This window comes from Lagopus muta, chromosome 9, assembly GCF_023343835.1.
Source record: "Lagopus muta isolate bLagMut1 chromosome 9, bLagMut1 primary, whole genome shotgun sequence".
Lineage (NCBI taxonomy): Eukaryota > Metazoa > Chordata > Aves > Galliformes > Phasianidae > Lagopus > Lagopus muta.
In genome coordinates, this window is record NC_064441.1 from 4835186 (window position 1) to 4857113 (window position 21928).

The following is a 21928-nucleotide window of genomic DNA, read 5'->3' on the forward strand; positions in this document are numbered from 1 at the left end:
GAACTGAATCTGTAAAGCTTCAGCTGCTCTGGGTTTATTTTCCCCCACTGTGCCTCCTAAAGAGATTCCCTCTGTTAAGTCATCACTAAAGCAATCGTGCGCTACTTAACAGAGGTGCTATTTTCTACTTCATGCGTCTCCCTATGAATTGTGCAAGAGGCATTAGAGGGCCCTGCCTTCCATCCAGCACATAAAAAGGCAGAGCAGGAAAAGCTTCACAGATTTATTGCGTTCCCGATGTGCAGCCTTTCTGGAAGGGAGGGAGAGGACTGGCACTGGGTCAGACCTGTGGAGCAGCCTGAAAGGACACAGGAAAATCTTTGCTAACCCCAAAGGTTTTTGAACAGCTCTATGCAGCAGCCCTCATGGTAATGAACTCATTTTCCAACATTACTTAGAGATGGTGTTAGTGATGCATGGAGCAGTGTCTGATTGCTCTTCCTTTTCCTGGACCTTACATGATGTCCTGATGCAGTTTTTGGGGAGGCAGCAGGGAACAAAGGTTGGGGTTGCATCCTTCTTATGTTAAAGCAACTGGATCAAGCCATTTGAATGCTCCTTGAATGTTCCTTGTGAGCCACGAGGGCCATGACAGCTGAGTCATATAGTGTCAACGGAAATAATTTCATCTCACTTGGAGGAAAAAAGCAAATTAAAATAAAACCTTAAGAGGATGCAGAGTCTCATGGGCAGAGTCACATATGTTGTGCTTTGAAAGACCTTCCATCTTCAGTTGTCACGGGGTTCAGCATCGCGCTCTCCAATTTTGCTCAAAATTGAATCTTAACAGTTGCTGAGTTCCGGATGTGATGTACCACGAGTTGCTTTTCAGCAGGGGGCTGCAGCTTCATGAATTTCTCTTTGGGCCTCGGCCTTCTGAAGAGCAGATGTAATTGAGAGGCTGCACTGCTCAAATGCTGTGCTCTGCTTCAAGATTACTCTAATTTGGGTCAAAAATTCATCCACTGGTATTACGCAGTGCAGCGTAGATCTGAAGTAGTAATCTAAGGTTTCTTAGTCAGTTCTCGCCTTCTCAGACCTTTGCTGTTTTGCCATCTGTTATAATTGAAAATTGCCTTCTGCAACCAAAAGGAAAATCTAATTTCCCAGTGAGCCATATGGGGTTATTAAGATCATTAAACCCTGGTATGCCATAACGTCTGGGCCAAAAGGACCACAGGGCATGTAAATATTGTGTGATTCATTTTATAGCTTCAGGCTGCAAGTTAGGAATTATTTTGATGGCTATCTTATGATGAAATGTGGTGGTCAAGTAGGTTACTGCAGATGCTGTTTGGTGAGGTTGACCCATGGCACATTTCCTCAGAGCTGTGACAGATAAGGGGTGGCTTTTTTAATAGTATTTCATCACAAAGGACAAATACTTTATATCAGTCTGAGAAGCAACCAGAACCCCATCATGATCTTCATTTATACCAGGGATGCTAAAGACAGCCTCAAATTTTGATGTTAAGAATCCTGAGGACACAATTTCCAGTTTGCAGGCAATCCCAGACTTTGCTTCTCACGCAGGATAATTCTGTCATCTGTCTGGTGATGGAAAGTGTACTCCCTTTCCTTTCTTTATTTCATTTTAATTTTTTTTAAGACCAGGATAGCTGTCCCTTTGCAGATGCCTATTATCGAACATTTTAAAAAACTGAGCTGCTGGGATTTTTCTCTGTTTAGTTGTGGTGTTTTGCAAGATTCTTGCCAAGCAAAAAGCACTTATATATATTTGATACAGATGCGTATGAGAATATTAAAGCTGATTTTTGGTTAATCGGGCTCTAGAACTAAATGCAGGAGCTGTGAAATTTACATGAAATTAAAGAAAGAATAGTTCAGTAAATGCAAATAAATGCAGAAATGAATATTTTAATTTGGATTCATGATTAATACCAAGGGATTACCAGCAAACCATTACAAGGTGGTGATGACATGAAAACTCAATGGGAATAAAAATTCTGTATGCGCTATTTAACTGATGGCAATAAGCTATTTTTAGTAGGAGGCCTCAAAGTAATGTATTTGTTCTTTTTGAAGAAATACAGCTATTGATTATCTTTCAGGTTCTGCCTTTATGTTAATGATATCTCAGAATATTTTTCGCTGGTATATTATGTGTATCAGTTCCTGCAGTTTACAACGTAACAAATACTGTCAGCAGCTTTGTTCCCATTCTGCAAGTTATTAAATGAATTATACTGAAAATAGGCATTACTGATTGCCACTTTTCTCTGAGCTATGCCGCTAAAGTTAAGAACAGGCTGTTATAATTATATATAAGACAGAAGAGTGAAGAATTTCTCCCTCCTTCCATTTTTTTTCAGCAATTCCCATCTGACTGCATTCATTTTTTTTTTCCTGTAGATTGTGGTTTCTGTAGGTCACGGTTTCTGTTTTAAGACAATTGAAACCAAAGTATGTCTGAATAGGGGTTGGTTTCCGTAGTATTACAAGCACTACTCCTTATTTTAGCGTTCTTGAAATTCACAGTTAGAAAAAGAGATATTGTTACCACTTTTCCAAAAGCTAGAGTCCAGTGAAACTTCATTATTCTCCACTAGCGTGATCTTTGGGAAGTCATGAGAAGTCATGAGAAAATGTGGTTGCTTTGTAGTTTGCATGAGGAATGTGTTGTTTTAGGGGCTCTATCTGCCTTCCCCATTTCCTGTGCTCCTGTGTGTCCTTGGTTAGAGGACTTCAACTGAAAGTACTACAGTCCATCTGCCCAAGAGGTGTGCCCTGGAATGCAGCCACTCATACAATCACAGAATGATTGGGTTGGAGGGGACCTTAAAGATCATCTAGCCCCAACCCCCCTGCCATGGGGCAGCTTGCCAAACTCTAGGTTGGGCTGCCCAAAAGCATGGGCATTCAAGACACAGGATCATAGAATCCTTGGGGTTGGAAAGAACCTTTAAAGGTCATCTAGTCAACTCCCCTGCAATGAACAGGAATATCTACAGCTTGATCAGGTGCTCAGAGCCTGATCTAGCCTGGACTGGAATGTCTCCAGGAATGGAGCATCCATCACATCTCAAGGCAACCTGTTCCAGTGCCTCACCACCCTATCAACACAGAATGGTCATTGGAGCTAGTCAGAAGGATGCACCCCCTCATGGTGTTTGGCCCTAGGTAGGCTTTGTAGACGAAGTGCTTGGGGAAAGGATTAAAAAGAAGTGGAGTTAAGAGATGATGATCTCATCATTATGTCAGGATTCTCAGCCTTCCCATGGCTTCATTTGCTTGTACAAACCTAATGAACCTGCTGCCATGACAGCATCACGTTGCTATTCTAGCACATTGTTCTTTGCTGCTGTCTCTTGTGAATTAGGCATAAGCATGTGCCTCCTCTTTTGGTGTAACTACTCTTTTGTAGTTGCATTCATTTGAGATGATTGTGTGAAAAACTCACCCTGCACTAATTGCAGTGTCCATCGTAATACATCTTGTACAATGGAAAAAATGAACAGACCTCAGTAATGAAGTGATGCTGGCAGGACAGGCATGTGCTTAATGGAAACTACTGTTATGCCTGAATGCTAATTAAAGGCAGCACAAACCCAGCAAAATCCTAACTCATTTGAAATAAATGGGAATCTCAATACCACCATGTGCAAGCATTGTTTCTGGCTTCTTTATGTGTTGGTGTGGTGCTGGCCTTTGATGTGGATCACAACTGATGTGGATCACAACTGAGCTCAGGAAGGAATTATCTAATAAAAATATCTTGAAGCCATCCCTGACCTAATCTGGCTTGAGAAAGTTCAAAAGCTCATAATATCATTACGGCCACATAAGGCTGAGTGTGTTTATATTTGTCCAGTTTCAATCTTAGGATGCCCTGAGCTATCTGTGTGACTCATCAATGTACCTCTACCTGCTGCACTATCAAAGCAGCAATGCAGATAGTGCTATTGCAGCCTGATGTCTGAAATTCTGAGAGCTAATCTGTCCTAAACATCAGCGTGGTATGTAAGTGGTGGTTTATTGATTCTTCTTTTCTCATCATTAGACTGATTCTTCTTGCACAAGATGTATTCATAGTATTTGTTCAGGTTTTTGTTTCCAGTTTTTGCAGCCTATCTGATCAATAAAATTTTTTTACCTGTGTGAATGATTCAGAGCAAGATCATGCTTCCTCAATTTTAAGTAGCAGGCTGCAAGCTTCGTCTCAATAAAACTGGCAATACTGGAAATGTCTTCTGGAGATGGTTTGGAGGACTTGTCTATGGCAGCACCTTTACTGCAAAGCTTTGCAAGAAACAAAAACATTGTTTACTGATGTTGTAATACATCTTTTGTTAGATAGCAGTATATTTTGTAACTGATAAATGGAGAAAACTGTCTTCTAAGTAAAATATACCCTGACCTTAACTACAGCTAACACCACAGCAATCAGTACAAATATATGGGAGCATGAGGTAAAATGCAATGTCATCTTCCTTGGAGGGACAGAGAAGAGAGTAGATAACAAGGTAAAAGCTAAAAAGAGCTGTTAGACATGATATTTTCCCCCCATTTTCAAAATCTAAAGTCTTGTCTCCAGGCTCCTGAAATCTGGCTGTCTTGAGACCGAGGCTGAAGGAGGAGTCTGAAAGCGCCATTTACTTATCTCAGCTCCACCAGCAGTGAGCGCAGCCTTAGTCCTGCAGGTGGGAATGTAGAGAGCTATAGATGGTAGAAAGAATGAGATCAACTGTCTCTCCCATCTTCTCAAGCCACACAGAAGTTAGCAGAGAAAAAGATCCTTTGTTTTAAATAAGAATACACTGATCTTCAAAGATAAATCACCTGCTGTTCATCACAGGAAATCATTTAACCAGAGATTCACTCTGTTTCATAGTGTGTATCATTAGGAATAGGTAACTCCTTAGAGTTTTGTAGAGTGCTTAGCACCAGCAGAGCTATGACTCTGGACAGGACCACCTTCGGTCCTCAGATGCTTGTGTGTTATTACTCTGCAGGAAACCTGATCTTTGTAATGCCCGAGAATAGGAAAAAATTAGCTTTTAGTTATTAACAAAATTCAACTGTCAGCAATTAGATACAACTGTAAACAAATAGATTAAGTCTAAGAGCCTTGTCTTTAAGGACAATAACGATACAGTTCTACTAATGAAAGTGCAATTGAATGTCCTTTGCTTGGATAAACATCTCTAACAGGATTGTTCAGTGTGCAATGATTTCATCTGCCTAAATGACTTCGCTGCAAATCAACTTTAAAAGTAGCTTTCTAATGAAGAATAACAAATTTATATTTAGCTGGGTGGTGTGCTTAATGTCTCAGATCGCACTCAGACCAGAGCCAAGCACTCTGACAACACTGGGATGGAAGTGCAGCCTACTGATGCTGAGTGCAGCCTCTGCTTTAAATGGGCTATAACCAAAGGATTCTCACTTGAGCCTATTTCTGCTGGTCAACAAAGTTTTAGAGTGGAAGGAGGACATGGTTTGTTTGTCAAGCTCCTTGTTACTACCAAGTCTGGTTGTACTGATTAGTTTCTTGTGCTTTCTTAATTAACATCCAGTGGCTGATCTTATGGAAGTACAAATCAGCGTTGAGATCTCTCTAGAAGATTAAATCTGTTAGGAAAATAGCTTTTCTACACATGCGTCCTTCCTCCTATGTGTGATCCTTTCAAGTAGGCAGGATTGCAGATCTACATCCATTCTCATCTCTTACAAAGCTAACCCCATCTTTAAGATTTTGTGCCTTGGTTAGAGATCAGCTCAATTTTTTGTGGGTCATACAAAAATTGTCCCCCTAGTTTAGGTGTGATAAATATCTTCTTTTTCCACATCCCTTCTCTGCCAAGTAAGTTGCACAGTGTATGTAATGACACTCATACATTTAAGTTTTTCTATCATCTTGTTATCAGTAGAAGTTATAAATCAGAGAATTCATCACTTTTAACTTAGCTCATGGTACCACATATATCTGCTGAAGTGTCTCTATGGGAAAGACGTGCTATATGTACCTAAAAACCAGAGAATTATGTGCACATCAGTGAACATAAAAGTATCATCAAGTTTTTCTGTAATAACACTTTTCAGCCGAATTGGCCAAGCTGTGACCTCTGTTAAATTTACGGGAATTAGAGCTTTGAGGCTACTCCCTTGACTTTCAAGTTTCTGAATGATTGTGAGAAGAAAAGAATCATTTAGTGATCTCTTCAGTATGAAGTGCTGCAATTCAGAGTTTCCTTGATGCTTACTGCTGATATTGAGGAGTTATGTCTAGACCTGTGCAACCCCTCCGTTATCTTTGACAAAAGGAAAAACACAACTATCTGTAAACCATATCTAAGCAGATAAGGGTTTAGCAAACATGTTTTAAGTACAGTGCAGTTGGTTTCTAACAGGTCTTCTTAGAGGGATCGTGGAGTAGCACAATAACTCAGTGTCTTGTCGCACAAAATCAGAGCAATATTCCAAGGGTTTTTGCTTCAGTTTGTTGACCATTTGGTTGGGTATGCTTTTTTTTGGTGCAGCATTTCTATTGTGGAATCAGTGGATTTGAAGTGGGCTCCTCTGCACTAGTTCCAAACACCAACAGCACACTGCAAAAGCAAGATTTGGCCTAATTTTACAGTTAGCAGGGTTATGGATATTCAAGGTAGCCCTAGTATAAGCAGCTAGTGAGATGTGCAGTCAGTTAAGAGGCAGCACTGGCAGAAGTGTCTGGTTCTGGAAGCAATATAGACACCAGTGCAAAAGGGTTTTTGGGTGAAGCATCTAAATGTAGCAAAACAAGCACAAGTTCTGACAGAGATTATAAATTTGCATTTGTTTCTTCAGCCTTTATTCAGCTTTTATTTTTCTGACCTCTTGCTAAAAGGACACAACTGCATCAGGAGCGAGATCGCTTCCTTGCACTGTTCCATGTGCTGCTGGGTGGGGAATCTGGTAAAGCATTTTGAGATTTTCTGGGGATCCAAAGGAGGTTCTGTAGAGACTGTTGTAATTCTGGGAAACCTGTTAGATTGAGAGCAAGGGAAGAGGGAAGGCTGTGCCATGCACAGACATAATGAGAAGGGAGGAGATTAGTTTGCAATTTTCTTGTCTCACCCAGCAGCATTAAGTTTTCTTGATCTTACTGCAGTTCAATATCTCTATCTTTAAAGATCAAAAGGGATGTTGGTGTTTTTGGAGTGCTTGCTGTAAGTATAAGGTAAAAGCAGCTCCATCCCACTCCTACATGTATCTGAAGGTCTTGTCACGAGGATATCCAGATACAGATGTCACTGAAGGGCTTGGAAAGGCACAGATTTTTATTTTTTTTAACCATCAGAGCTTTTTTTTTTGCAGAGTAATGTTACTGAATTTGATTTTAATTCCTAACTGGGATATTTGGGGTTACATTTTACCTGAGACTTTGGTACACTTTTCGATCTGCAGAAATCTTGTCCGTGTCTAAAAGGTTTCATATGCTATGTAGTTAAATAAAACAATTTAAACATGAAGCTTTACAGGCAATCTGGTAATAAAATCCTGCGAGGTACTGTTTTATATCCTTGACCATAAGTAAGAAATGTAACAGTATTTCACCCTTCCAAACTCAAGAGTACCTGAGAGCAACCCTGTAGACAGGGATGTTTTTCCAGAAATAATATTTAATTTTGAAATTCCTGCCAAAGCCTATTTCTGTTCCCATAGGGGCCCTTGTTACAAGTGCAGGACCCAGTGCAGCTTTTGTGCACATGTAATACTGGGACTTCAGGAGTCTGCACAGCGATCCATTTAGAGAGTTCCGATGTGTATATAGGAGATGTTAAGAATGGAAGTGGTATCTGCAATCTTTTAATTAGTGGTGAACTGACACTAATTGCATTTAAATTCTACTGATAAGGGAGGTTTCTCTTTCAGTGTGTATGAGCCTGTAACTGTGTTGCCGAAATCACGGTCATATAAATGCTTGTGATAAAGCGCTCGGTCAGAGGTCACAGAACAGCTGTGACACTGTGAACTTAGCATAGATCTTGCTGTGGTAGTAAGGCTTTAATTTTGGCAGCGGCAAGCATGGAAATTTTATAAAGTAAGGACCTCCCAGGTGTTAGCTAATGAGAATGAGAGGAGGAGTTTCCCCCTTGGACCCACTGTGGCTTTGGTAAAAGATGGGAAATTCTGGTCTGGAAGCTGGCATCAAGTTAGTGTGGGTTGCGCTTGGAAGAGTAGAATTAGAGCTCTGGTGATGATGTATTGGTGTTTCTGCCTTGCTGCTGCATTTGCTGGGAAGAAGGGGAAAGGCTCAATTGGATATAACGGATGAAGGCAGCAGTCTGCTAATTGCTGCTATATGTTTGGTGGCTACTGAAGTCAGGAATACAGCTTGCCTTAAGAAATTATATATCCAGTAGGTATCTCGCTATGTGTGTGAATGTAGATACAAATATAGATTGTGGTGGTAGCAAATTTAACTCAGCAACTGCCTGGGAAAATGAATAAATCTGGTCAAGTAAGATTCCATGGCAACTTTGAGACCACTGGTGCTTTCCACTGCCAGAACAAAAGGGTTGGGAGCAAGTTGGAATGCAGGAGTGACCTGCTGGCCTTGCTGCAGCTGAGTGCTTGGAATATTTATATGTTTTATTTATCCTTTCAGCAGAAGGCTGTTTAATTGCACCTCTCTCTTTTAGAGGGAACTTTTGAGGCTTTCCCTGGAGAGATTTTTAGAGTGGTTAATCAGAGGGACAAACCTGAAGAGGCAAGAGAGATTCAATTTACGCCTTGCTCCCAACCAGCCAGCAGCGCTAACCTGACACCTTGGCTCCAGAGCAATCCAAGCACCCAGCCTGGTGCATCAGGCACCTGGCCAGCCCAGCACTGCCTGCCTCCCAGAAAATGTCTGCTGAAGGAACACTGCTTCTGGAAATAACTTCCAGAACCTGACTGCAGGCTGAAAACAAAGTGCTTTTTGTATATTGCTGAGCGTTCTGGTCCCTACGACTATTAAGCACATCAAAAATAGTGCAGAAAACCAGCACAACGCAGCCAGATAATGATGGTTTTGTCTGAGTGGGGGGGAAAAAATAATCAGCGTGGACGATAAAGAGAGAGAATTTGCTCTGACTGATATGATTTCATGCAGCATAACTTTCCAGCTTCTGTTTAAAGCCTTGGTATGTAATTTCAGTCAGGAGAGCAGGAATCGTATATAAAATCACCATCTTTATTGTTAATGAGATTTGTGTAAATAACTTTCTAAGAACATATTGAAAATATATAGTTCACTACTGAATCCGAATGCAAATGTCAGGTAAGAAGAGCTAAATTTGCTTCCTGCAATGTGCTCAGCCGTGGGTTTTTTTAAATAATAAGTACATATGATATTTCTGACATATTAGCTGCTTTATGAGGAATAGCACCAGGTTCTGTAACAGTAATGTATGTGTGGGGCATATGTGCTGTTTTGGGGATATTATTGGTTATACAGAGCTGGCAGAGAGCCCAATGCACCTCAGATGTTCCAGGTTCTGAGGAACGATCCCTATTTCCCTTCCAAGAAAAGACAGTGTTTGCCAGAGAAGCATAGACCTGGTGAGCACCAGGTGAACCTCCAGGCTGCCTGCCCTCAAGGTGGGATCAGCATCGGGTGGGAACCATCCTGCACTCTCCTCATCTCCATTGGGTCCATTTGGAGCCTCCTCTGTGTTAAGGCTTCACTTCCTCAGCAGCCCTTTTTGCAGGTGTCTCCGTAACCACATGTGTGTGAAAGAGATTTGGTGTCCATGTAGGGCAGAATATTAAAGAAATCCAAATCTAAATTGAGACTTCAAGTGCCCACAAAATTTAGAGGATAAAGCAATTTGGTTTGTTCTCATTTATAGCTGGATGCTGCTTTATACAAATAAACTTGATGTGAATCTTTCCCTCCCATGGAAGATAACGATGTTCCCTGCAGCACTCCTAAGCCAAAGTCATTCCTGTTTATTGGCATGGATTCAGATAAAGGCTTTACCTTCCCCCAGTGCAAACTCGGGGGTCTTTTTCTCGTAAATAATTTGCTTTGAGAGCACTTAAATCGGGAACAAAGGCTTTAGGAAAATGTCATCCGTTCGACTTCAGCTTAATCTGTGTGCCACGCCATAAATCAGTGCCTCTCATTACCAGCCTCTATTTCATGGAGTGCCCCCCGTTATCAGTACTGCCAGGGTGAGAGGAGTGAAGAACAAAAAAGAAAGCAAACCCCCAAAGCTCTCTAATGAAACATATATTGCAGAATCAATATACTACAATAGTTTCCAAGGAACTTTATATTCTGTACTGTGTACTGAAGCCTCCTTTATAGATTGCCTTTGTAATGCAGGCTCTGTCAGCCCTCCAATGTGAGTCCATCCAAAATCAAACCAAAGCAAAAATGGTGTAAATATTCTGTATGAAAACTGAACAGTCAGACAAAAGTCAAAATGGATACGAGTAGCTCCTCTTGATAGGCTGCAGTTCGAGATGCCTGCTGCGCTGGAAGCGGGAGCATCAGTCTTTTTCAATAGCATTCACGGAAGGAGCTGGCCAAAAGGACTTTTTTTTTTTTAATTTTATTTTTTGGTGGCAACTGTCAGCTGGTGTGATGTGACTGCATTGTAGCAAGATTTTGAGAGCTGTCATGATTGCTTGGAAAAAGCAATATAATTTCAGGCCAACTAATTGAATCCCTTTGATGCCAAGAGATTTGCTACCACTAAATCCAAACACAGAGATATCTCACCAGCACTTTTATTAAGGCAAACAATGTGAAAGGCTCACTCCACTTTGATGGACAGGATTATTAGGGAAAAACAATAATTTGCTGAAGCTGTATTTTCATGCCATTTCTGAGTATGGCATTAAAGATAGCTGCAAGGCTGGCTCTCCCCTCTGCCCTTACCTCAGGACTGTGGGGATTTGGTAAACTCCAACACGGATCTCCTCAGCATTATTGTCAGTGTGAGAAATGCGGCGCATTTCCACGCCTCAGGAATAAACAGAAATAAAGCTCATCCCTAAAGTAACCTAAACAGAATTCATCCTCCCCCTACTTTTTATTGTTTGGTTCACCTCTGTAAAGCTTTTCAGCATTTATATTCATTTTACACTGTCAAAAGCTGAACAGGAGTAAGATAACAAATGGTTCTGGTAGCAGCTGTCACCACCTACTGTCTGTGCATGCCTGTGTGAATCTCTAAATGGAAATAAAGTACTTTAATAACACATTTTCTCTAAACTGTCCTCATGGATAAAGTTCCTCTCAAATCAGCCTGTGAACGCTTTCCAATTCGGTGCCCGCTTCAGCCTGCGTCGTCGTCTCTCTCTGCAGAGCCCAGGTAGCGTGCAGCAGTGTGATTTAAGGAGAGTTCAGAGGGAAAATGCGTTAATGGTGCACCTTCTGCACCCGCTGCTCACCCACACTTGCTGCTTTCGGTGTTTGGACCATCTCCTAACCTGCCTGATTTTCTCCCTGTAAATTAAGCTGATTGTCATTGCCTTTTTGGACCAGCTGGGAAGCACCCATAGCCACAAATTAAACACGGATTGTGCTGCCCTCCCTGTTTCTGTAAGATCCCTTCCAGGAGCAGATGGCAGCTTGGGAGGATGAATGCCTTCAATTTCTCAGGGCCCTGGATATCACAGGAACTCCTCTTCAAACAGGCTCTAAGGCATCGCTTCACAGGGAGAGGCAGGAGGTGGGATCACACTTCTGCACTGACCTTCTGTTGGGTATCTCAAGGCCTGTGATGCACTCGGGGAGCCGTGGGGATCAGATACCCAAGGGTTTTTAGCTGGCTCACTTTGACAAAAGCCCTTTGTTTCTCCAGGCAGAAGTGATGTGCCCTGAGCCATCTACCATATCACTGGTAGAGCAAAAGACTGAGCTCGTATCTTTCATGATGAGCTCATGCTTCATGGAATCATTACAGGGGGAAAAGACCCCCCCAGCCCCAGCTCATTCCCCCATGTCCCTCAGTTGCCACATCCCCACAGCTATGCCCACCTCTGGAGGCAGTGACTCCACCAGTCCCTGGGCAGCTGTGCATGCCAGTGCATGACAGCTCTTTATCATCAGAAATGTTTCCTAATATCCAACCTGAACCTCCCATGGTGCAATTTTAAGCTGTTAGCTGTCATCCTGTCACCAGTTCCCTTCCTCCAAGGCTGTCCCAAGTCTTTTATTTCTCTTTTATTTTTCTTCCTCTTTTCCTACTGAGAGAATTACGTTGCCCTTGTCTGCATTTTGCAGTGTCAGTAATGCATGAGGCTTGCACGTGTCTAGGTCAATGAGGCTTTTGATTGTAAGTGACAAGTGGTGGGTGATTATTATTTTTAATCAACGGTTTGCTCAATGTTTACAAAGTACGAAGAAAATATTTAGCGCTTTTGAGCACTCGTCACCTCCAGGTAAATAACTGAGTAGCATGTGAGGAAGCCAATTAGAGTTAATTAGAAATTGACTGATCTGCTTTGGCACGAAAATGATTGGAAAATATGGTCTGTCCTTTCTGGAATAGGGATTTTGTTCTCGTACACGCACATCAATGAGGAAACATATTGTTTTATGGCCGGCGTGTAGTATTCCTTTGAGAAAAAAGCACTTTATAAGCCAGATACGTAACAGCACTTCAGGCAAGAAGAATGAGGGCATGAATCCGTACAGACAAATAGTTGTGCAGTTCCTCAGCTTTATGTCATGGTGATGGGCATGCTGGAAATGCCTAGAAGATTAATAGATTCAAATTCAGTGATCAAAAGATGGGAGCGTGTCCAAATGGATCATTATAACAGATTCCCACTCTATCCCACAAGCCAGATTTGAGCCATCTGTAAGCTTCACATTCCTGGTCTAAAATCTTCTGCAGCCATAAAAGACAGTTAAGTATCAGTAGAAAAAAATCAATTTCTTGGCTTTGCAGCCTAAAAATATAGCAATGGCACTATGGGGAGAGGAAAACTGCTGATTATCAGGCCTTTTTGCGTTTTTTTTTCTTTTTCTTTTTTTTTTATAAAGCAAGTTAAATGAGTAGGCTGTATTTGGGAAACTAATTTGTTATCAGAGGTTAGAAGAATATTTCTGGAGAGTAAAGTCAGCATCTTGTGCTCAGGTTTGGGGAATCGGTGACTGTCATCTTTGTTGTTCTCTGTCCAAGACTTGGTGTACTCTCAAAAAGAAATTTCAAGAGAACCTGGGCTGATGATAAAACAGACAATTTATGAGTCTGATTTTTAGCTCCAGAAAGCTGGTGTTAAAAACGAATATTTAGCCTTTCACATGTTATCCCTTCTGCACTCAAGTTTCACAGTGTTAAAACATGCCTAGTCCTGGTACGGCTCTTCTTGGTGAGAGGAGGATGAGGAGATCTCTATGAATTTGCATTTTTTACCCTTTCTATAAGCAGCTCCAATCCCCGTGCCCCTGAAAGTAAGGGATTATACAATGAGGGCTTCTTGCACCCCAAGAGAGGGTAGAAATGTGCCTGTATCCACCTTTCTGGAGCACTTAGTGCTGATTCAGCATGGAACACATCCAAATATCCCCATCCTGTGCTGTTTCCCTGTCTACAGCAAGGGTTCATAGAGAACTCTTATGCTTTTCCATTCACTGCTTAAAGTGAACCTCTTCTCCTGTTGGTATTTATATAGAAGATACTCATCTTTTGCTTCTCATCCTACAGTAAGACATTGATAGAATGAATGCTTGTTTAAACCATACTGCCTAACTCTACACTGGCATGCTGGCAAGACCCTGATGCTGTGGCCTTTTCAAAATATTTTCTGTTTGCAAATATTGTTGCTTGGAAGTGTGGTCTTGCCATGGCCTTCTTTGCAAGCACTGAATCACATGCCCTAGGAAAGGGCCTGAAAACCCAAGGTACGTGAACAGAGATGGCAGTGATATTTAGCTCACGGTGCCCACAGCAGCCACCTGTGGGATGCTGGGGCATGATGAACATATACCACTGATTTTTTAATCATGAGAGGGTTATTTTCAGAACAACAGAGTCTGGAATTTAAATCTGTACAGGTTTAAACAAATTGATGTTTCTGAAGTCTTTTATACTCCCTGATGTCGTGAGTTAGAATGAGACAAAATCTGTGGATCCTTATGAAGGTTTAATGTTATTTCGTAACTAAGCTGTTAATAATTGGCTAGAGATTTTCTAGATATGCGTATACAGTTTCCATTGAGGTTTTAAGCTAGAGTCGTTTCTCATACTCTTCCTATCACAGTCCAGATGTTCAAGTCCTATTTTTCTACGTTCCAACATATGGATGCCAAAAATTTAGGGAAATTTACAGTGTTTCTCAATGTAGCTGCCAAATATACCGTATTACTGAGCTAGGATGTGGGAGACCAAAGACTGTTGCCCCAATTTCTTCAGCCCTTTCCTTCAGAAAGTATTTAATTCTTAAGCTCTAATGGTGGCAGTTGTCCATGGGAGCACTATTTTTTCCTCTCCCAGGTCAACTATAGTGCAGCTCACTAACACTAGGTCCCCTCTGATTAATTTAATGGTAGCTAAATAGCATAGCAATAGAAAGAAGCCACCAATTCTTTTTTTGAGAACACTGCCTTCCTGATTTCTGTAGTAATCAGCAGTATGCTGCCCAACAGATACAAGTCTCTAAATTAAACATGCATTTCAATTTTCCCTTCTGCCTGATGGCTTTCCTTTTCTTGACTCTAACAACTCCAGTGCAAGGCTTTCAGAATTGCCTGTTATTTGTATGTCTGAAAAACAACATGAGCGAAAGAATGATAATACGACGTGGCAGATCTAGAAAAGACATTTTCACTTAAAAATAGTTAAGAAACATAAACAAGGAAGCATGCCTTAGTGATACAGTTGAAATGTGAGGCCGTACAAGTGCTTTTCTGGATTAGAGTCACTCATTTAAAATGCTGTGATGTCAGACTAAAACCTTGATTTCCTTAAATGTGAAAAATACCAGTCCACATTTTGCACCAGAAGCCACAACTCTGAATTCCTGACCTTTGAGATGTAACAGATCATGGTACTCTTTACCAACATTAAATGTGGAGGAATCTGTGTGTGTGTGTGTGTGTTTCATCAAGGAGCCGTGGGTGAAACAATCACAGTTTCAATCTCAGCTGTTTAAGTTTTCTGTTTTTCTCTGCATGGTCTCCAATTTGTCTATATCTGAATAAATAGAGGAGTTGGAGCTGATGCAGAGAAAAGCAATGAACACAATGCAGAGGTTTAAAGCACATGACCTGGGAGAAAATACTAAAAGGTGTGAATTTATTTAATTTAGAGAAAACTGAAAAGAGATTTGCTGTGAGGTTGCACGCATAGAGAGAACAGGGTGGCTTATTGCTTTTCGTGACAGGATAGAGAACAAGTTGTCTGATGCTTTGTGGTATGGGAGATTTGGGAGAAAGGTTTATCACAGCATGCTGACATAGATGTGATGTCCATCTCAGTGAAGGTTTTCAGATATAGAGCCCTTAGAAATGTCTTTCAGACATGTTCTGAGCTTACTTGGTTTTACTTCTGGGCAGAGTGGGATTGCAAGGCAGCTTGAGAAGCCCGGCTCTGCAATGTCCTGATTTCCCAGCCATTCCGTTCTGGGAAGGAATTCTTTAACCTTTGCTCATTCCTTCCCCAGGATGTCTATTATGGGCCTTTCCATTTCCCTTTGGAACAGACAAGTATTCCTTTCCTCTCAACTGAAAAGTGTTTTTGTCCCCATCACAGCTCATTTCTGAATGAGGAGGGGGGGGGGGGGGGGGGGGTGAAAAGCCCGAAAAGGATGTCACTTTCTAATTCTCCTCACTTGCTGCTAGAATACTTATTGTCTTAAAATAAAATGCCTTCAGCAATATAGAAAAGAAAAAAAAAAAAGGAATGTTTTAAAAATGCTTTTGAACTGAGTTTGGCAGTACGGCACTGAAACAAGTACAGCTGGCCCCTTTTTCAGAATGTCAAGTGCACAGCTGAAGTGATTGGGGTCACAATGGAGATGAAACATTAGGGAGAACCCAGAGAGCACAGCTCTAAGTCCTCCATTTTAATCACCAGCCGTATTCCTGTAAAGAGCCTGAAGTGTCTTTTCTCTTTTAAATTCTTACAACTACTAGAAAGTGATTTTTTGCATCGTGTATCACAGCAAAAGTCAAGCCATCACTCACACAGGGAATGTTAGTGCCTGGGTTAATTGTGAAGATATAGGGCATCTTCCAACGCTTGTAAGACAGCAATGCATGTGGAGGTACAGAGCTCAAAAGGCTCTGATGCTGCCTGATAAGAGCAGCTTTTGGCTGCACAGTGCCACTATTTAGCAGCTTTAGCATCACTAAAAATTGAGAGACTGATGCCACTGTTACATTTCATTCTGTACGCAAGCAAACAGTTTATCATAGTCTGTTCCCAGCAATTGTAATCCAATTTTTGTTATCTTACATTGTTTAAAAAAGAGAGGGAGAAAGATACTGTACGTCAATCTGATAAAAGTGTTTAAATAACTGGTGCTTTTTTGTGATTATGTCGGTTTTACAGCAGCATTATGGAAACACGACAGGGTAACTAAAATCTGATTACGTCTAAGTCCTTGCCCATTATGTGATTATTATGAACCATGACTTCTCCTGGCACGTTATGAATTACATGGTCATAATGCAAGGGATTTCCAATATAATTAACTGAGATTAGCAGCACTAGAGAAATCTGGGAATAATGATACAACTTTGAACAATCAGTTTTACTGTAAGTGCTGTTAGCTCTGGCTTCCAGGAACCAGGAGGCTGCTAGATGCAACCATGACCCACCTGTTGGGGGTTCTCGCACCTTTTCTCTCTTTCTACCCTCACAGAATTAATTACCACCTTGACAGAGTCCTGGGAACTCCCTTCCCTTTTCTTTTCTTCTCTGTCTGGCTAAGGTTTTCAGAAATGTCAGAGGTTTTTGTATACCTCCTTTACGAGGGCTCAGCCAGAAACAGGGAAAGGCTCTGCTTTTGCAAACATAGAAATATCTACTTATTGGAGGGCAGATCAATTTAGGATAGCTCAAGTTTGAGCACTTAAAGACAGAAAGTCATGAAAGTCACAGATCAGTTTCAAAGATCATGGCCAATGTCATATTATTTCTTTAGTGTCTTGTGCAGCCAAGAGATCCTTCTTGCCACAAAAACTCATGTGTGAACTCTCAACTGCAGAAGAAAAAGCTGGCTGTGTCCAGAGGGGTTGCTCCCTACTGGACTTGTCTATTCTCATGTAGAAAGAAAAGGATTTCTGTGCAGATCCAATGGCAATCAGTGGGTTTTAGAGAAAAAGAGAGAAATGGTGGAGTTGCTGTCGGGAAAAATGAGGAAAACCAGACCTCGTGTTTAACTGAGAAGTTCAACATCCAGCAGTGCCTGGATGGCTGGGGTATGGTGGGAACTCTCCTGATTCGTTTGTCCCTGATACAGACCAGATTCAAAAGAGGAGCATTTCTTTTCCTATGGGTTCTAAATTCCTTCACCGAGTGCAATTCTATGATAGTACAGTTATTCTATGATAGAGTTAAGGCCCCAGAGATGTTTGGTTCTGATGGCTGCCCTACCGCCGTACCTCCAGTGCGGTTGCGAACCGTCCCGCCGCCACCGCGTAGTTCTTCTGCCTGTAATGTCTGCTGGCCTCCTGCAGGGCCACCCGCAGCGGCTCGTCCAGCCGTGGCACTGCTCCACTGGTCGTCGCACTGGTGGCATCAGCACGGCCAAGGAGTTCTGCGGGCACCGCGAATTCAAAGGCGATCTCCTCCTCCTCAGCATAAACCAGCTCCTTTTCTACATGCATCAGGGTGTGCAGAGGAATATGAGACAGAGGAGCCGGGGTTAAGGGATTGCCAGCTCCTAATTTTGTTGCTTCTTTTTTTCTGGCTTGTTTCTCATTGTTTTCTGATTTCCATTTAGGGCTTGCTCTGCCTACATCATTACTTTGTTTTTCCTCCTCTGTCTCTGCCTCTTTTATTCTCTCCGTGATATTTCCTACTGCTCCATCCCCAAGGTGGTTTTTGACCTCTTGCAGTGTCTCTGGAATATCATTCAATTTGTTTGCCGCTACGCTTGACTCCTTGCTAGCCTGTGTTTGCTGAGAGGCTTCATTCTGGCCACTCGTGCCTAAGAAATCTTTTTGAAAGTCAGTGTTGCTTTCTGATTCCATAACTTGAGCAAAGAAAGAGTCCTAGGAGAGAATGCAGAAAAGTTAAAAATGCTCAAACATTGCAAAGCCAAAAAAAGTCTGCAAATATTTTCTCCACTCAGCACATAGTATGCAGCATTATAAGGAAACTCTTCAGATATGGCGTATCAGGCTCATGGTAATTACTGTCTCCGTCCTGTATAAGGGGCGTAAAGGTTTTAGGCATCTTAACTACAGTTGATAGCTCTTTATAATGGATGTTATGTAGAGTAATGGTGTTGCACTTGTTTGTTGTACCTGCAGCAAGAAGGGAAAATATGGCTTTTAATCATAAGGACTACAAGAAAGAGCAAAAACCTATGACTAATTGACTTGTGTTGCGTGCTCTGGGGAGCAAAACATCGCTGGGGCCTGGATTTTGAGAGCTGCTAAGCATGGTCACTGAGGCCAGAGAGGAGTGCTAACAAATTAGCACCTTGGCCGCATTCCAAAGGGCACAAGCTCAAAGCAATCTTAGCTTCAGCTATATTTGAGCAAAATTGCCAAAGTTGTTCAGAGAGCTGGTTGATTCCCTCACTCAAGGCCACACTGGATAGGGCTCTGAGCACCTGATCAAGCTCTGGGTGCCCTGCATATTGTATGGGAGTCGAACCAGGTAGCCTTTAAATATGCCTACCTACTAAAACAACGGTATGAAAATTCAGATCTGGATTTGGGTTTTGATGTTTGGGTTTTTCACACTTTTCTTGTACACTGTCTGCACAGAACACTGGCCTGTTGCTGGAGAAGCAGCCCTGCCCTATTAACAGCACAGGGAGCTGGCAGCAGCCTCAAATCAGTGCACGAGGCAGAGCCCAACGCAGGCTTCTTCTAAACCAGTTCCTGTGCAAAAAGGAAAAGTGATAAGACCTGCACTGCACACTCATCATCACGCTCAGATTCAATGGAAGTTTTGATTTTCATCTGCCTTAGCAAGGTAGGAGGCACAGGGAATTTTCTTCTTAGTTTTTCCAGTAGTAATGAAAAGTGTGATTGTAAATAGCTTTAATGACAAGCATCTTTCACAATGGTTTGTTGAGTGCAAACACTCAACTTTTAACCTCGCGTTGTGGTTTAGCAGGCCCTTGTACATTTAGCACCAGATTAATGCACTTAACTATGGGCACAGACTGTACAAGGGAAAGATACATCATAAGTGCATTTCTCTTTGTTCATAAAGAGATTTTAAACAGATTTTTAACTTGAGTCTGCTGTATTTGTAAAAGCTGCCAGAACGTGTCTTGGATGCTGTAGTACAGTGAATCTGTGGTGTTTAGGGCAGTGGCAGAAATGTGCAGAAGAGGGTAAAGGGAAGAGGTGACAGCATTTCAGGCTGTATGAGCAGTTGATACAGAACTGCCTGTGGAGAAACTTATTCCTCCTTCCATGGTCACCAGAGAGGGAGTGAGAGGTGAGGGGATAATTGTGTGATTTAAGGTAATTTCAGAGGACTTTTTTCAGTGATGTGCTGAGCAATCACAGCTCCTACCAAGTTCAGTGGGGATGGAAAACCAATGGCCCTTCTCAGATAGTGCTCTGCACTCGTCAGAATAGAGCTCAAAGGAATCATATTTATAGCAAACTATTTTGAATGGTAGCAGTAAAGCAGCTGGAAAAGGCTAATGTACTTGCATCTGGCAGCAATTTTACCTGTTTGTTAGACACTCAGTCCCTTTTTAAACAAACCACAGCACAGTCTAAAGATTGGAAGCCTCATTTTCCAGCACTGGCTTCAGCACCAGGTAATTTAGGAAATTATGATTTATCTCTACTGTGCAGTGGAGCAGAGATCTTCCAGCCAGCCCCAGGTCTGGCCGAGGGGATGAGCCTGGTAATCTCAGAGCCACGTTGTGCCAACACTGCTGTCATGTAAGGGGCTGTGACATTGCTCTGTGGATAGCCCAGGCCCCATAGGGGCAATGCAGGGCTTTTACAACCTCTAGCATGGGACGTTCACTGGGAAATGAAAACTGAGTACCTACATCAGACAGAAGTTGACAAGAATTTTCCTCTGAGCAGCCATGCTGTGCCATGGAGCACTTGGGGCCAACCAATGGACTCTTCTGTTCACCAACAAGCTTACAAAGGAAAAGTCCAATATCTGATGGTGGTTTTAATAACAATGGCAAATTGGCTGGACCAAGCTGTCTTAAAAAGATCAGTAAATTTACCATGCAATAAAAAAAAAAGCAGACCATGATCAGTGAAATACATTCCATTAATTGCTTTCAGACATTTCTCCAGTGGACCGGCACCTAAGATGAACTTTGTTGTATCAAGTGGATTTATGCTGCTCCTATTGTATTTTTAGGTATTCAAGCTGATTAACGTGACTTTGCTTGTGCAATGGAAGCACGTTTTAACTTGGGCAGGCTCATTTTAATCACTGCCTCAGTATAAAAACACTGCTAGGGAAAAGCTTTTAGAAAATCATTATCTTTGTCAGTTAAGTATTTTCCTTAGACTTTTGTTAAAATGTCTGTTTTTGATTTTGGAAGCGTTCACTGTAAAATGCTCCTAATGAATCACTATGCAGGGGAATATAGAAAGACAGTTTAGTGCAGCAGTCAGAAGGAAACTAAACCTGGGGGCTCTCGGGAATGATCCTCCTCCTCAGTTCAAGCAGGTCTCACTTTCTGCATAGTGAGGGTTAATGCTGGCCAAGAGACCTCTGTCCATGACCCTACCAGCTCCCACAGCTAAGCATTTTGTTGGATTTGCTAGCAATGAAACCATATATCTTCAAATGGAGAGGCTTACATGAAAGAAACAAAAAACATAAAAAGAAAAACGTTAAGATCATTTATCTTTTAAAATCTTCTGGTTTTGTCTGTTGCCTTCCCCGTAAGGCTAAGAAAACCTTCTTGGGGAGAGTGCCCAGCCTACCAGATTACATAAACTTCCTTATGTGTATGATCTCGTGAACCCTATTGCTTATGCTTTTTGTTCTGTATCTAGCTTGATTCTGCTTTCAACACATTCTCCTATTATCTCACATCAGATTAGAGAAGAACCTGCTGATAAATCACACTGGCACTTCAGCTGGCACCGAGTTGTTAAATTCTTTGCCAGTTCTTTGATGAGCCCCTTTTCCTTCTGAATTTAAACTTTGATTTCCACCTAAAAAAAAAAGCTTTTGTCCTTAAAGCTGTGAAGTAAAACCCTTCTAAACACTGAAGGCTGCGTATGGCAGTATTCCCAAATCTGCATATAGCAAGGCAGAACTGCTGGGCTGCATTCAGCATTGATCTAAATGCAGTGGTAGGAGAGGGGAATTTATTCTCATAGTTCTCAGTGAGAAGGAGGCTGCCTGGAAGCATCTAAGCAGCACATGGTGCAGCGCACAGCTGTGAGGGGCAGCTGGCTGTCCACTTGCACATTCTGCAGTGCTAATTTGCTGCATCATGCATTTGCTTGGTTTGGGGATGGTACAGGGAACTTGATGACTGTGTTCCTTCCTCTGAACCATTTTCCTTACACTGACCCTTTGATACCAGTCAAAGTAGATCCACCATCCTCTGATGCCGAACATGCCCATAAATGACTTGCAAAAGGAATTTGGCAAATTAGGCACCAGATTTGGAGACAGGAATAATTAACTCCTTCTCTCTATCAGAACCAGCAGAGATCTCTTGTCGTTCTCTTGCTTTGTTCTCACTTTCTCTGCAGCATAAGACAGAGGTTGACCACAGGGTGGTCCTCCTGTACCTCACTGACTGTCCCAGAAGCTCCAGGTATTAGTGAGCTCAGCACTTCTTCCCCACC

The 21928-nt window shown here is 41.9% G+C and overlaps 1 protein-coding gene across 1 annotated transcript in view; it reads right to left on the reverse strand.

Moving 5' to 3' along the window:
• SPATA16 (spermatogenesis associated 16) overlaps positions 1-20196 on the reverse strand; it is a 72303-nt gene extending 52107 nt beyond the window's left edge. Inside the window, exons 1-3 of the mRNA XM_048954943.1 lie at positions 20146-20196; positions 17555-18166; positions 4115-4260 (exon numbers count right to left, since the gene is read on the reverse strand). Coding sequence (XP_048810900.1) covers positions 4115-4260; positions 17555-18166; positions 20146-20196 — 809 coding nt within the window. The remainder of the gene's footprint in view (positions 1-4114; positions 4261-17554; positions 18167-20145) is intronic.
• Between the last annotated feature and the right edge of the window lie 1732 nt (positions 20197-21928).